This window comes from Babylonia areolata, chromosome 27 (assembly GCF_041734735.1).
Source record: "Babylonia areolata isolate BAREFJ2019XMU chromosome 27, ASM4173473v1, whole genome shotgun sequence".
Classification (NCBI taxonomy): domain Eukaryota; kingdom Metazoa; phylum Mollusca; class Gastropoda; order Neogastropoda; family Buccinidae; genus Babylonia; species Babylonia areolata.
Genome location: NC_134902.1, coordinates 33,447,895 through 33,464,805, shown reverse-complemented (window position 1 = coordinate 33,464,805; position 16,911 = coordinate 33,447,895). Strand labels below are relative to the sequence as shown.

Genomic DNA, 16,911 nt, shown 5'->3' with positions numbered 1-16,911 from the left:
TGACATGGTGCATAACACGCTGTACACACCACACACACAAGACACCTGCACCTACCTCTGTCAACATGACATTGGGCGTCGAAACAAACTGAACACATCAAACACACCCTGTGTCAGCACGACATGGTGTATAACACGCAGTACACACCACACACAAGACACCTGCACCACCTCTGTCAGCATGACGTGTAACACTCTGTACACACCATCCACAGACATCTTCACCACCCTCTGTTAACACACAATCAGCCTTCACATCACACCACTCAATAGTCTGTGTTGTCTACAGTCACCTTCATGTCTCCTACACACAACACACAGACATCCTTCATCATTTCTATCAACACAACATAGGCCTTCGTAACTCATCATTCTTCTTCTGCAGTCATGGGCTGCAACTCTCACTTTCACTTGAATGTACAGGTGGGCTTTTACATGTATGACCGTTTTTACCCCGTCAAGGAGGCAGCCATACTCGGTTTTCAAGGGTGTGCATGCTGGGTATGTTGTTTCCATAACCCACTAAAACACCGACATGAATTAATTACACAATCGTCATGTGTGTATTTTATCTTCTGTATGAGTATACAAATGAAGGAGGTTCAGGCACTAGGGAGACAGAAAAATGTCCACCCTAAACCCACCAGATGCACTGAAACCAGGGATCCAACTCGGGGAAGCTCTGGCAAGAATCCAGTGCTGTAAGTTCAGTTTCAGTTTCAGTAGCTCAAGGAGGCGTCACTGCGTTCGGACAAATCCATATACGCTACACCACATCTGCCAAGCAGATGCCTGACCAGCAGCAAGTGCTCTAACCAGTTGGATAATGCACCCGTCCAACACACTGTTCAAAAGTCCTTGTGGTTTTCGGTCATCTTCATGTGTCCTGTCTTCATAATGCGTCAGGTGTGTCTGAACATGCATCATCTTTCTTAACAACAGGCACAGAGGATTTGTTTGATCCTGATCAATACACACACACACACACACACTGATCAATACACACACACACACACACTGACACGCACACACACACACACACTGGCACACAGACATACACTGACTGGCACACACCGTCACAGTGGCACATATACACACACACAAACGCGCGCACACACACACACATAAACACTTCCACACACACACACGCACATACACATAAGATCATGAGAAACGTCTCATTGACTATTTGAACACACAAAGCAGAGACTAGAAATGCTGGCAGTCTCAGATTATGCTACTTACTGGGGGCCAAGGATATTCTACAGGAACTGGCATGTTGAATCAGGTTTAATATTCAATCTGGTGGCACAATGAATTAGGCTCTAACTGATTAATGTACTGTTGCCAATGAGTTTGGAACAGTGTACCAGCCTGCCTGGCAAAGTGGCTACCATCACAGACTGATGACAAGGCAGACAACATTCGAGGCCCCACCATGATATATATATATATGACAGTCAGTCGTGTCTCACTATGACCATCAGAACAGCCGAGGAGGCAACTGCTGTTCCAACTATTTGGGCTAGAATTTGATTATAGTGGAGAGTGTCTTGCCCAAGTACATCCCCACTCTCTCGACCAAGAGGGTTTAGGACAGTCGGTGTTGGGATGGTTCCCAAAGGCCAACTAACCCACCATGATAAGTGGGTTCTTTAAAACGAGGCCGGCTCCTAACAAGAGCTGAGTGTGCTAGGGGCTCAAACGGAAAGACTGACCAATCAACTGAGGATCATCCACTTCACGGATGCCTCTTTGGGGGAGCTGCTCAAATTTCCTGACCAACAGTCCTAACATCTGTATCCCTCTTGCCTGGCTGACGCTGGGATGTATCATGAAAGGATGCCTAGAGTACAGGCTTGTCATGTAGTCCCAAACCTCAATGGACATCCGTAGCAGCACTACAATCATCATTACTATTCACTGTTCATACAGAAAAAAATATGATCACAAACTCAGTAACCTTTGGTTTCAAGAGATCAGTCTCAACTCCTCTGAACTTCCATGTCTGGGAAGAGTTCCTGTCAAAGTCTTCAATGTTGGATGATTCATAAAAAAGCATGGGGGTGGGGGTGGAGCTAGGGGTGGTTGGAAAACTGTGTATAGAAACAAGCATAATTCGATCCTGTTTCAAACGACCTTTATTTCAGCACATCAAGACGTCATTTTTTAGCATGCATTCACACTTTCCTATAAAAACCACCTGCGGACTTCCAGCTGGGAGGGAGCGTTGAGGAGCACGGCCGGCTGTCCCAGCTGAACACTGGCCTGCACAGGTGACAGGTGACCCACGCCTGCCCCTGCTGCCCCCACCCCTCGGCTCAGAGTGAGGCTGGCTGGCGGCGCCCTCAGGTGGCGCGATGCGGAGGCCCCGACGTGTGTGGCCGATGGGAGCTTACTGTGGGAGGAGGCGGGCATCACTCGGACTGTGGGAGACACGTACGCCAACTTGCCCTGCGCTGCTGCTGTGGAGATCTCCACCTGAAAGCAAAGGGAAGACGTTTGTATTGGAAAAAAACATTTACCAACATCATTTTAAGTTGACCGCATTTCTGACAACTTTCTGAAATGGGTTACAAAAACTCCAAGGATTAATAAGATTCCTAAACAATCTGCACAGTCACTTACTTAACTGTAATCATCCTTGCCAATCTCATCACCTCTGCCAATCTAAAGGCCAACCAACCATCACCCACCTCAGGGCGAGGACTGCGGTTGGACTTGATTCTCTCCACACTGGGGTGGGGGTGCATGAGCAACGTGGCAGAAGGTTCAGACTTTGGAATGTAGGGCGCCACCTTGGCCTCGCGGACACGGCTGCTTCGTGGGGTGACCTCGTGCCCGACAGGGGCGGGCACCACGCCAGAACCGGCCAGGCTGGTTCCAGGCGCGGAAGAGGAGGAGGAAGAGGAAGAGGAGGCGCTAGGCAGAGAGGGGTCACCATCGATGTAACACCCCAGGCCGTGTCTGGTCTGTGTGGTGTGGTGGTGGTGGTGGTGGTGGTGGTGGTGAGAGGGTGGGTTGGAGTGGTCTCCTCTGTTTTCTGTGAAAGTTACCTGGGGCACCAAACGTCCAGTGTGAGGTAGGGGAGAGAAGGGACCCTGATGGCTTACAGCTGACAGTATTTCAACACACCATTTTTCAAATGTGGTAATATATTGCTTTTTGACTCCCCCCCCCCCTCCCCCCCTCCCCAGTTAGTGCTGTGGATTTTGTATGGTTCAGACTCAAAGCCACATTCAACTTGATCGTTGACTGTAATGATGTAAGTTAACTTCATCTGCATGTAAAATACCTGTTGCCTGCTGACACCCGTTTTAAAAACTTCCAGAATATCACGAAATCAAACCCAAGAAACTGTTCACTTCTTAGACTTCCAAATGTTCAGAGTGCAACAGTAAATGAACTGAACCTTGAAAGTCTTGGAGAACTGTGCGCTCTTGCTATAAGACAGAAACTTCCTGCCTAGAAATCAATACTATCTTATCAGCATTCTGATGAAGTCTGCCTTAGTACTTGTCAAAATATGATTTAAATTCTCATGGCATTAAAACAGAGAATGAAAACAACAAGACCCCCAAAAATATAGTAATGACAGGTAAAAATGACACAGAGATCAACCAGTTTTCATGCTGTCTTCTCTGCTCCATCACATTGCAGTTCATGTTAGACATGACAGGGGCTCCTAACAAGACATTTAAACTTCTTTTCCATTTTCAATGCAAGGGCTGCAACTTCCATGTTCATTGGTGTCTACAAGTGCACTTCTTAAATGCAGCCAACACCTTTAATATTAATTTTTTTGTTTGTTTTTTTGTTTGTTTAAAGACTCCAATATTGATACGCTTCATCTAACACATCATCACATGGTGTCTTCACAATTGCTACTGCAAACAGGTGTTAATGACTGTGTTATGCTGTTCAAAGTGCAGGTTCTTTTCTCTGAGTATTTTTCCCCTGACACTACAAATATTTTCTTAACCAATAAGCAATTCAAAGGTTCTATATGCATAACATTCCAGAAGTCGTGAATTTTTTTCACACCTACTTAATAGATCAAACAAGACAGTGTACCTGTGAAATCTTTCATGTAAGGGTTATGTGTGAGAAACAGTACTAAGGTTCCATTTAACAAGACTGCCTACCTGTGAAACCTTTTCCCTATATTTTCTTTTTAGCAAATGAGGTCCTTGAAATCAATATATATATGATTGATAGTCGTGTCCGACTATGACCATCAGAACAGCAGAGGAGGCAACTGCTGTTCCGACTATTTGGGCTAGAATTTGATTATAGTGGAGAGTGTCTTGCCCAAGTTACATCCCCACTCTCTCGGCCAAGAGGGTTTTAGGACAGTCAGCGTTGGGATGGTTCCCAAAGGCCAACTAGCCCACAAGGCTGCAGCACTAAGAGCCAGTGCAATTTTGCCTCCTAGTTTGAGAGTCATAGTCCTTCACAAAAGACTAAGCTGTAAATGATTTCCCATATATAAAAACAAAAACAACACACAAAGGAGGGGGGTGGGAGAAGGTAAAGGGGTCCTACTGTTTTGGCCAGAGAGAGCGAGAGAGGTGCTTTTTGTTCTTGCATGCATATGTATGTGTAACTTTTATTGCAAACACCATGTGGGATGTGTGAGCATCAGTCTGCATTAGCTGTATTATTATCATTATAATTACACCCAAGAGCTACCTCTGAGTGTCAGTCTGCACATTATCATTATTATCATTTCTATCATCATCATCATCATCACAATGCCCAACAGCTCCTTCCTACCTTTTTGCTGCGGCGGTCACAGTTGCTGCTACTGCTGCTGCTGTTGGTGTTGCTGTTGGTGGTGGGACAGCAGAGGCTGTTGCTGCTGCCACCACTGCTGCTGGTGGAGGCCAGGAGGAGGTGGGTGCCGCTGCTGCTGTGGCTGCTCTCCCCCCCTCCTCCCCCCTCCACCACCACCTTGTGCCTGTCCACTTCCGTCACCACACCCCCGCTCCCTCCTCCCCCGACCACCACGTAGCTCGAGTTGCGCCGGCAACGCGGGTCGTCTGCAATGCAAACGTCAAAACACAATTAGTCTTCACATAGTATAAGTGTGGGTGGGGTAGGTATTCATTGAGCAGGTATTTATTCAGTGTGTGTGTGTGTGTGTGCAGTTTCAGTTTCTCAAGGTGGCATCAATGCATTCAGACAAATCCATATACGCTACACCACATCTGCTAGGCAGATGCCTGACAGCAGCATAACCCAACATGCTTGTCAGGCCTTGAGTGCATGCTTATATGTTTGTGTACCTATCAGAGTGGGTGCCTTTTTATATAATTTTGCCAGAGGGCAACACTTGTTACCATGGGTTCTTTTACAGTGCACCAAGTGCATGCTGCACACGGGACCTCGGTTTATCGTCTCATCCGAAAGACTAGACACACAGTTTGATTTTCTTGTCAAACTTGGGAGAAAGGGCGAGAGCGGGATTCGAACCCACACCCTCAAGGACTCTCTGTATATCTATACCTTCCCCAACCAGTGTCAAGCAGCCATTCTGTTTTCTTTCCTTTGCACAACAGGTAATTTTGGGGGGGTCTGGGTGAGGTGAGAGAAAACAAACAATTCATGGGGAGATCCCTGGCAAGAATCCTTCAATGCTGATGACAGTATCCATGAACAATTTTTTTTTTTTTTTTTAAGCACACAATGTTTTCAAATGTAAAATGCACATCATAAAATTTTTACACTCACAACATCCGTACTGCATCTTCACTTTTGATAAACAAAAGGAAATTTTCTATCTAAAATTACGTTTAAATAACATACTTACCGTGACCCAACTAGTGCAGACTCCGGCAGGGGTCTGACATTCCTGTCCTGTGCAAACTACTATCCGCCTATGCGGAGCAGACGAAACTACGGCCGATAACCTCCCGGAAGTAGGTAACCTCCCCTTGTTTTTGGAAAAGAACCACTGGTAAGAACGGTCACAATAGTTATTAACGCAACAGTGGATACTTAATTACCTGTGATAATTATCACCATCACCACACCCTCATCACCATCAACAAATCCTCTGATCTTCTTGACTTGGATTGATCAACTGACTGATATGGATACTTACATAACGCCAACCCTCAGTCAGAAACCACGCTGATGATATGGATACTTATGCAATGCCTATCCTCAGTCACAGACTGAGCTTTAACTCTTTCCATACGAACGGCGAAAGAGACAACGTTAACAGCGTTTCACCCCAATTACCATCATCAAAATATTGTAAGCGGAAGGCTCTTATACTGAAGACGTGAATGTTGACAAAGAATACCACAATTCTGACGACGGAAGCTAAAGGTTGGGTCATTCAGACACCCACTGGACATCCGAGGGGTCTGTGTAGAGGAGAAGAGAGGACTGGCCGTACTGAGTGAGTTAAGCGCTTTACAGTCATTTACACAACTGGCTGCCTACCTGGGCACAGCCAACTGAGAACTGCTTTTAGGCACTCAATAGGAAATTTTCTATCTAAAATTACGTTTAAGTAACATACTTACCGTGACCCAACTAGTGCAGACTCTGGCAGGGGTCTGACATTCCTGTCCTGTGCAAAGTACTATCCGCCTATGCAGAGAAAACGAAAGTACTACGGCCGATAACCTCCCGGAAGTAGGTAACCTCCCCTTTGTCCCCCTGGCTAGCACCCTCTTTTTCCGGCAGCCATCTTGACACCTGTTCCTGTGCACTTCATACGGCTAATTTTTTTTTCTTCACATTTTCTATCTGTCTATCGATTCTTTGGCGTTTCTGTTTTGTGTCCAATTATGTCTTCAAACAGGCTCAATCATCAGTTTTCTTTGTCATTCAGTCAGGCTTCACACACACACACACACACACACAAACATGCACAAAGTATCAAAGCACTCACCGAAACTGTCACCGGCAGCAGAGGCGGCAATGTGGCTGTCAGAGATGCTGGAGGTCATGTAGCCATTCTCTCCCCTCACCTCAGCACCTCGCCCCCTGTTAACACTTCCTACAATTAACACATTTATCACGTGTCCTGGCTTCCTTTTTTTGTTTATAGCTTAATCAAAAACCTAATGATAACAGTCCCACAGCCTTTTACAGCCATCATGGCAGTGAATTCATATCCACTGTGTCTAGGGCTCAGCATGGGAAGGCGGGGCCCAGCCCTCTCCTTCAGCTGTGTTAACTCTCTCCATACGAACGGCGAAAGAGACGACGTTAACAGCGTTTCACCCCAATTACCATCATCAAAATATTGCAAGCAGAAGGCTCTTATACTGAAGAGGTGAATGTTGACAAAGAATACCACAATTCTGACGACAGAAGCTAAAGGTTGGGTCATTCAGACACCCACTGGACATCCGATGGGTCTGTGTAGAGGAGGAGAAAGGACTGGCCGTACTGAGTGAGTTAATCTTCCCCAACTGAAGTCAGGTACTCATTCACACCTGGTTGGAAGAAAAATCAGAGTAAAGTGCCTTTCCCGAGGACACAACACCATGCCAAAATGTGGCCTCGAATCACAATCTCTGGCACACACTGGATCAGAAGTCTAATGCCTGGTTCTGCCACAGCATCTGTATTTTATGGGGTTTTTTTTACATTTTTACTGAACAAAAAGTAATAATAAACTGATATCAAACCACCTCCAAATTTAGACAATGTATATGTCATTTGCATGTACACCCACACATCCCCACACAAACACACACAGCCTTCAACATATCAATATATTCTAAATTCCAGTTTGTTAAATTTACGTAACATTGCTTAGTCACTGTATACATCTAACATATCAAGATTAGTTCAAACAAAATGCAACAATGCAACCAGTCAATCGCATGAATGTGGGGAAAACAGACAAACATTTGGATGGACTGATGGTGATCCACTTGGCACTTAGTGCCTCTCCCTTATCACAAGCTTGTCCCTCATGAAAACCTTGCATTCAACACATCACCACTACCAGTCCCATGACACTACAACTGACAACACAACTCTCTGCACCCCACGCCCCACCTCCCGACACCACAAGAGCAAACAACCCCTGTCTCACTCACCCTTTGGAGCGACTGGAGGAGGGGACATGGGAGGAACCGCGGTGATGATGGCTGCTGCTGCTGCTCTGAGCCGGAGGCTGATGGGAGGAGGAGTGGTGGTTACCATGGTGATGGTGGTGGTGGTGGTTGTGGGAGGAGGAGGGCAGGCCCCGGCGCTCGCTCTCATCCTCGCTGTCGGAGCTGATGGTGATGACGCTGTGCGAGGGCGAGGGGGAGTCGCGGATCACGATGGCATGAAGGGTGTCCGGCTGGGGAGGGGGGCGGGTGTCCGAGGAGGAGGCGGCGGGGTTGTGGGCCATAGTCCACAGGGAGCTCCCCACGCGCAGGAGCTCCTCGGCCCCCAGGAACTCCCCGCCACCACCATGGGGAGGTGTGCTCTCCTTCACCCGCTTCTTCACCGGGGACAGCTGGGTCGACGTGCCCTCCTTGTTGGGCCGGCTGCACGTGTGTAAAGGGAGGGGGCGGGAAGACAGGGAGACAGAGAAACAGAGTGTGAACAAGGAGTCAAGATATTGTCGACATCAAAGCTAGTGAACAAAGAGTAGGATAGTGTCTACACCAAAGCTTACCAACTGTGACGATCTTACAACTAACTCTCCCACTCAAATCCTCTCAATCCTCTATGAGGAGAGAGAGAGGGGCAGGAAGATTAAGTCAACACTTGAGGTAACAAACTGCAAGTGGATCTTACAACTAACTCTCCCACTCAAATCCTCAGTTCAATCTTCCATGAAGAGAGAGAGGGACAGACAGAAAGACTGAGCAAAGAGATGCTGACAACACCAAAGACTGAGCAAAGAGATGTTGACAACACCAAATCTAACAGGGATACAAACAGTGAACAAAGATATGCTGTTGATACCAAAGCTGACAAACTGTAAGTAGTATAAGGATCTGACGATTTACCTCTACCATTCTAATCCTCTGTACAAATCATCCAGTCTACTTTACAAATCCAATTTACTTCACTGGAAACAACTTAAAATGTCATAAGTGCAAATTCTTTCTCTTGCTGCACTGATTCATTGCAATCAATGATTTGTTCATTCATTCCATCACAAATAGCAGAAGTTGTTTTTTTCAAGCTCCTCTATTAGCACTACTGTGATACAAATCCCAGAATATTAAGCAAACAACTTTGAAAAGAAAAAAAAAACAGTGTACATTTAAAACAAACTTTCTTGGCTTTCTAATCATGATATAAACATGATCAAACTCTTTCTAGTAAAAACATAAACAAGCACAAAGCTAACGCAGTTGTGACAGTCAGTAAACACACAGATGGAGATCCACTTTTGACCTACGAACATTATTCCACTTCAATTCAACCACCCATCAAACCAATGTGAACTAAAATGCTGGTTATGCACCAGTATACAATGATACGTGATATTTCTATGTGCTCTAAGTACCTGCTGCTCACGGAACCTCAGGTTTATTGTCTCATCCGAAAAAACATTCAGTATTCTCTTCTCACTCATTCTTGACAAAAGTCAGAATCTCTAACACAACCAATGATCATTATCATTACTTCTCCCCTGCCCCTCCCCCCTATCCTTCCATTCCTAGTCCTGTGACCAGCGTGTGTGTGGACCTTCACCTTTGCTTTGTGTTTCTCTTGCTGCTGGAGTGGGAAGCGGCAGCAGCGTAGTGAGAGGACAAGGGGTAGTTGGAGGGCACCAGCCCCATGTTCCACTGCTGAGACCCAGAACTCTGCACAACAGTATCATAAATAACATCAAGAATGTTACTTTATACATATAACGCCTTTTCTTTAAATACAGCTCTGGGTGCTTTACAACTGTACATGTTTCAATATATACATACATACATATATATATGAAGGCAATAAAACATAGCAACTTGATTTAAGATGCAATGAAAGACATATCAACAAGTACCTTGAGGAACACTGTTTCAGGATAAGAAACAATGCCATCAAATTATCCTGATAAGTTCTTCTATTGCTAGTTCAATACAAAAACAGTAACACCACAGGAAACCTAGCTGCAATAAAAGAACATAAACAAAAAGAAATGTGTTGTGAATTAACTCATTCTGCCCCAGGGAAGGTTATAATCAGTGCTGAATGAGTTAACCCCTTCTACCCCACAACTACATGCCTGATACAACTCCCCCTGAACCAATGTAACAAGAGACCAGCGCAGTAAAAAAACAAACAAAAAACAAAACAAACAACCAGGGTGATTCACTGCAGCCACTTTAAATTGCTTGTTTTACAACACAGTATCACCAAACTTTAAGGAAAGGATAGAAAGTGAATGTCACTTCCATCAAACTGTCACTATTTTCTTCTTCACTGCTGTCATAATTAATAAACACTTCAGCTACTTCTTCTGCAGTCAGTCTTCTGCATTCTGCGTCTAAGATGAAAGACATTTTGAAGAATAAAAGAACTGACAAAAATCTAAGCTTCATTTTATCATTTCCGGAATCCATATAAGATTCGGTTTAAAGGCCAAAGTACCAAGCAATAAGAAACTAAACTAGAGTTCAGTTCAGTTACTCAAGGAGGTGTCACTGTGTTCGGACAAACCCATATACAATATACCACATCTGCTAAGCAGATGTCTGATGAGCAGCGCAACCCAACACGCTTAGTCAGGCCTTGCTCTCCCATTCTAATCTGAACTAAACTAGAACGGTGAGTTGGTACAAGAATACTCGAACAAGGTTCTACAGTTAACTCGTACCTGAAGAGGAATGAGTTAAGAAACAGGTTTTGGAAAAAAAGGAGGAGGGGGAGGAAGAGGGGGAGGAGGAAGAGGAGGAGGGTAGGAGGAGGAGGAGGGGGAGGAGGAGGAGGGGGAGGAGGAGGGGTAGGAGGAGGAGGAGGAGGGGGAGGAGGGAGGAGGGAGGAGGGGGAGGAGGAGGGGTAGGAGGAGGAAGAGGAGGGGTAGGAGGAGGAGGAGGGTGAAGGGGAGGGGGAGGAGGAGGAGGAGGAGGGGGGGTGGGGAGGGGGAGGGGGAGGGGGAGGAGGAGGAGGGGGAGGCAACTGCTGCGTGCTCACCATGAGGGAGGACCGCCAGGTGTCTGCGGACGCGGTGAGGGTGTCTGGGGGCACCAGGGTCTGGGTCACCGTGCGCTGAGAGGTCAGGGCAGGCACGGGCGGCCACGGCCCCATCAGCACCTGACGACTGGCTGGCCACGAGTTGACGTGGGCGTTCTGCAACCACACACACACACACATGAACACTCAGCTGAGATTGAACTGTTCCTTGAAAGATACACAAGTTGATGTGGGCATTCTGCAACCCTCCCCCCCACCCCCCCACATACACACGCACACATAAACGCTCAGCTGAGATTCAATTGTTCCCTGAATGGTACACAAGTTCAAGTGAGCGTTCTACAACTACACACACACACAAACATAAACACTCAGCTGAGACTGAATTGTTCCTTGAAAACTGCATTAGTTGACATGGGCATTCTACAACCACACACACACACACACACACACACACACACACACACACTCAGCTGAGATGAGTCATTCCTTGAAAGGCACACAAGTTGAAGACAGCATTCTGCAACCACACACACAGATGCTCCACAGAGATAGCATCGTTCCTTTAAAGGATTAGTCAACAGATGTCCTTTTGTTGAGAAATCATCAAGATCATCATTCCTTGAAAGCAATCGTCAACAAAACTCGCTAATTCAGAAAAATAAACCCTAACAATATGCCAACAGTAATGAGTATTTGCTCTTCTGTTATAAGCAATGAAATGCTAACCAATACACATTTGCTCTGAACATTCAGTAGTCTTTCACACGTGTAAAACTTCAAAAACCTTTTAGTAATTTTTAGACATTTTTGGCAGCCATGCCACAGTCTTTAGGGGCATTGGCCAGCTGGGAATTTTTATACTTTTAAAATCAACCAACCAGAGTTAGAGATTTTGATCACTAATATTTATATTTGATTTTCTGGTGATTTTCTCCATGCATAGACACATGGAGAACATGCATTCAGACAGGTTTGCAAGAAAGGCGACCTGGAAGATGGTGAAAAAAAGTCCAATAAACAGGCAATGCAGTGGATCAAACTTCAATCCAATAGACTTGAAGTCTGTGCACTAGCCATTCAACTGTCAAGCCTGCCATTCAAGCACACTGCAGATGACACATGTTGGTCACTTTTATACACAATTTAACAAATGATTTACCAAGAAGAACAATGTACTCGTAAATATTTTTCTGATCTCACAGAGGCTGTACAATTCCTTTTTTTTTTCTTTTTTTCTTTTTCTCTTCTTTTTTTAAATCAAAGACTGCAACCAGAAAATTATGTACATCAACATGTGCAAGTCAGAGCTGGAGATGTGCACACAAAACAGAACACATACAAGATGGAATGGGGTGGATGGTGGAATGACAAAATGCAACACAAGGTAAAGAGAAAAATCGACAGGGGGAAAAGCCTGCAAGAAAAATAATAAGCCATATACTGAAACCGAAGAAAAAGAATTACACATTTTACAGTCTGAATACAAAACACACCAAAAATTCTTTTCAAATGTAACATCATGACTGTTTCTGATTTATTCGTAAGCATCATCATAACAACACTGAACACACACAGAAGGGTGGCTTCCTTTCCAACACAGGACACACGTTTCTGTACACTCCAATAAAACATCAGAACAAAGAGTGACAGTTTAACTGTCAGGGAGGACAAACAGATGGAGGAAGATGACAGGCAGGACAAGACAGGAAATGAGAAAGTGACAAAGTGTGTGTGTGTGTGTGTGTGTGTGTGTGTGTGTGTGTGTGTGTGTGTGTGTGTGTGTGTGTGTGTGTGTGTGTGTAGAGGATGTGGGGGATCAAAAGACAACAGATCAAGATGTAGGACAATACAGCAGGCAATATCTGGAATAAAAACAGAGGGCAATATAAAAACAAAAACAAGAACACACACACACACACACACACCAAAGCAAGTGTTTTCTCCAAAATGCTGCAGACATTATCAAAATAACCACCACCGACTGAACAAAGAAGAAAAGACTCTGTCAAAAAATATGCCAAGCTTAGATTAGTAAAGAATTCATTGTGTTAAAAAGAGCAGACTAGCTCCTAAGACTACTATGCACCAATCAAAATCACTGTATTCAACAACACTGCCACTAATAATAAAGCTCTTGGCACAGGATACTGCCCTGTCCCAAAAATGATACAAAGAAAAAAACTTGGGTTAGTCCACATGCCAGTATATATTTTTTTTCTACTTGCACTGTTTTTTCACGACAATCCAGACAGAATTAATCAGTTACCACAAGCCATCAATGCATGCCAAGCATTCCCCAGATCTTGCGTCCAGTTTCTGAGAGAACAAGGCCGAGGCACATGAAATAAGCCAAGTAAATGCACCAGCCAGCCTGCCTGTAAGTGGTAATGGACTCCTGCTCAGTATCACAAGTCAAAAGGCACAACATCATATAACTATAAGAGACTGAACTTGTACCTGCGCTTTGTGCATCTGGCATTTTAAGTGTACTAAGAGTAGAAAAGTGCGACAGGGGTGGTGGTGTGTGTAGAATCTTTAAAAGCTCATGTCTTTATTTCTTTGTGAATGTTCATATGAGTCTACGCATATACATGGAAGTGTGTGACACAAGGGTGAAGTGGTTTGGATCGGTTTCTCTAGTCATACTGTTCTTGGGGTTCTCGTGTACATAAAAGTGCATAATCCAAAGTGTGACGTGGTGTGGATCAGTTTCTATAGTCACTGTCTTTTCTTGGGCTTCTCTCACCTCCAACAATACAACTTAAGCTTCTCAACCTTTTCATAATACTTGAAAACATGCGGTCGATTCAGACGTGTCCACTGAACAGAACACTCCCACCAACAAAAAATGGTAATTTTATTCTAGATCTCATGCACTATGTTTCAAGATGCTGCCTTCCTTTCACAGGTGCACCCCCGTAACCATGTGCATGTGTGTGTGGGACAGAAGAGTGTAAGTCTATATATGTGCGTCAGTTTTATGCCAGAACACAATCAAGCCACAGGTACAGCTCTGTCCCAGCTTCAAACTTTCCCAGCTCTCCCCTTCAATCCAGCACCTCTGGCCAGAAACGCTGATTTAAGAATGTGAGGCAGAAGAAGGAAAAGATTTTTTTTTTTTTTTTTTTTAAACACACAGAGGATCAAAAGCTCTGTCAATGTCCAAAAACAGTCAAGCACAGGCACAATCAAAGAGCTGGAGATTAAAAAAAGAAAGAAAGAAAAATCACCACCATACCAAATCAGCAGACAGGAGACAAGACAGCAGCAATCACACACACACTAGTCAGGGGCAGAGGTGAGTACTAACCAACCAAACATACACAAGGTTGATCAGGATGCAAACACTATCCATCCAAACTAAAAACAACTACTATTAAAAAAAAAGGAAGAGGGATGCGAAGAAAAGAACCCAAAAGACATGGGGAGTTACATACGGCCATGAGGACGGGTCTACCATTGTCAATCATGGTGACAGGAGTCAGATGCTGGGAGGGAACAGTCTGCCCAAACAAACGCACTGGCCAGTCACATCACTCTCTCACAAACCACCACCACCACCTTCACCGTCCACCTCTTTCCCCTCTCACCACCCTTCTTCAAGTTCTCAGCACTATCTAACCAGATCAACAGCATTTGTGTGGGTCAGCGTAGTTAACTGTACAGACTGTACCAGTCATAAAACAAAACAAAAAAAATTAAAAGGCTTCAGCATTTGTCAATGAGCGTTAACGATAAACTGATGTGCGATACTGATTAACTGATGTGGATATTTTCTGATTAAGCGTACGTCTACAATGTTGGGGATGGATGGAATAGAGAATGCAGGAGTGTGTGCAAATTAATAAAAAAGAATGTGTGCATTTGCTCATGTAAACTTGATGATCCTGTTACCTAGATAAACTGGTGCTACCTGGACTTGCTGCTGAAAAAAGGCTGTATTCATTGACCTGTACTATATTGCTGCCACGTGCACAGGCCTGCATTGAACTACAGAAGTTTAACACAGGCTCACATTCAGACAAATAGGAGGAGCAAAAAAAAACACAAAGAAATCATATTCAACCTTCAATCTGTACACAAAACCAGATGCGTACTTGACAAGAACTTCAGCACACGCACACAAACATTCACTATTTATGATTTCAGAGCAAAGTTTTTATTAAAAACTACCTTCTATCACAACTTTTTAATGTTCATTTGCTTCAATAAATGCCGGATTTACTAGGGAACTTTTTCTTTTATCTTTCATTTTTTTTAAAACATATAACAAGTACATGAAAACCTTGACAAATCTATCTGAAAACCCCTTATTTCCTCTGACACTGTATTTCAACCTGAAAAACCCCTTATTTCATTTGACACTATTTCAAACCTGAAAACCCTTTATTTCCTTTGACACCATATTTCAACCTGAAAACCCCTTATTTCCACTGGCACTGTATTTCAACCTGAAAACCCTTTATTTCCTTTGACACCATATTTCAACCTGAAAACCCCTTATTTCCACTGGCACTGTATTTCAACCTGAAACCCCTTATTTCCACTGGCACTGTATTTCAACCTGAAAACCCTTTATTTCCTTTGACACCATATTTCAACCTGAAAACCCCTTATTTCCACTGGCACTGTATTTCAACCTGAAAACCCTTTATTTCCTTTGACACCATATTTCAACCTGAAAACCTCTTATTTCCACTGGCACTGTATTTCAACCCTAACACCACTGATCTCATCTGATACCAAATTTCAACATGAAGAACCATGATTTCCTTTGAAACCGTATTTCAACCTGAAGACCATACATTTCCTCTGACACTTTTTCAAACCCGTCAAGTTTCTACACTCTCCTACCAGCAGTCAACCCACTAATATATGCAACAGTTCCTGGCCTGACCCCCACCTTAAACAGACCAGGTTTCATGAGTCCTCTCTCCATGGCTCAGATGCACTACTCTAAACAAACCAATAAAGGTGGAAGGCTGGGAATGCCTAAAAGAAAAATATATGGGAGACACAATTCTAATGTCCATGCAACCTATGGCACAACTAAATACAAAGAAAACATGGGACAAATTGAACAGTGGAAAGAAAGAAGAAAAAAAACAAAAACAAGAGCGAGAATATGATGGAAAAAAATTGTCAGAGCCTGAGCAGGTAATTAATTTCTCTGTAGAGCCGAAGCAGGAAATTCTTAGTCTTCATACACTACATCATACTTAAACATGTGAAAACGTCCATCTCTGGTTTAATAATAATAACACAACAAAAATTCTGGATGATTTTCTGCTGCAACTAAAGTACATTAACAATGACTCATGAAAATGATTTGCCTGGTACTTTTCTTTTCTTAATGGAAGGCTGATCTTAGCTGAGTCCAGTGCTTTCACTGGTCACCTTGCTGACTAAGCTGAGAAAATGTCAGTTACAAATATGCACAGAAAATCAAACTGCAACAAACTCTAAAAAGGAACCTTATTCAAAATATGTGTTCACTCAAGACAAAATCTGTACCCAAACCACAGGGTAGATTCACAAATATTTTGCTTGATTTGGGTAATATCATCAAACAGCAATGCAGATGCCTCAAAGTCAACAATCAGTCCACATATTTGAACGCCACAGAAAATAAAGAGAGAGAAAAAAAAAACTAATTGTAAAAAAAAAAAGAAAAAAAAAGACTACTTCTGCAGAAGATATACTGTAGAACAGAAGACATTTCTAATTTACTCTCCAGTTAAAAACTTTTAAAATCTTAAATATACAAGTGATTATTCCCCAAACAATGCTCAAGATCATAAATATTCA

The 16,911-nt window shown here is 43.7% G+C and overlaps 1 protein-coding gene across 5 annotated transcripts in view; it reads right to left on the bottom strand.

Moving 5' to 3' along the window:
- The window catches only part of LOC143301539 (homeodomain-interacting protein kinase 2-like), a 62,928-nt gene that overhangs the window by 14,233 nt on the left and 31,784 nt on the right, over window positions 1–16,911 (bottom strand). For 3 of the 5 annotated variants that reach the window (XR_013057809.1, XR_013057808.1, XM_076615910.1), the window contains exons 10-17: window positions 14,541–14,606; window positions 11,101–11,256; window positions 9,670–9,782; window positions 8,070–8,507; window positions 6,908–7,002; window positions 4,777–5,042; window positions 2,697–3,056; window positions 2,204–2,481 (exon numbers count right to left, since the gene is read on the bottom strand). Coding sequence is in view for 3 of the 5 variants with exons in the window: in XM_076615910.1 (XP_076472025.1) it covers window positions 2,204–2,481; window positions 2,697–3,056; window positions 4,777–5,042; window positions 6,908–7,002; window positions 8,070–8,507; window positions 9,670–9,782; window positions 11,101–11,256; window positions 14,541–14,606 (1,772 nt within the window). In the remaining 2 variants the exon portion in view is untranslated. The remainder of the gene's footprint in view (window positions 1–2,203; window positions 2,482–2,696; window positions 3,057–4,776; window positions 5,043–6,907; window positions 7,003–8,069; window positions 8,508–9,669; window positions 9,783–11,100; window positions 11,257–14,540; window positions 14,607–16,911) is intronic. The other 2 variants (XM_076615912.1, XM_076615911.1) reach the window with 2 other exon arrangements.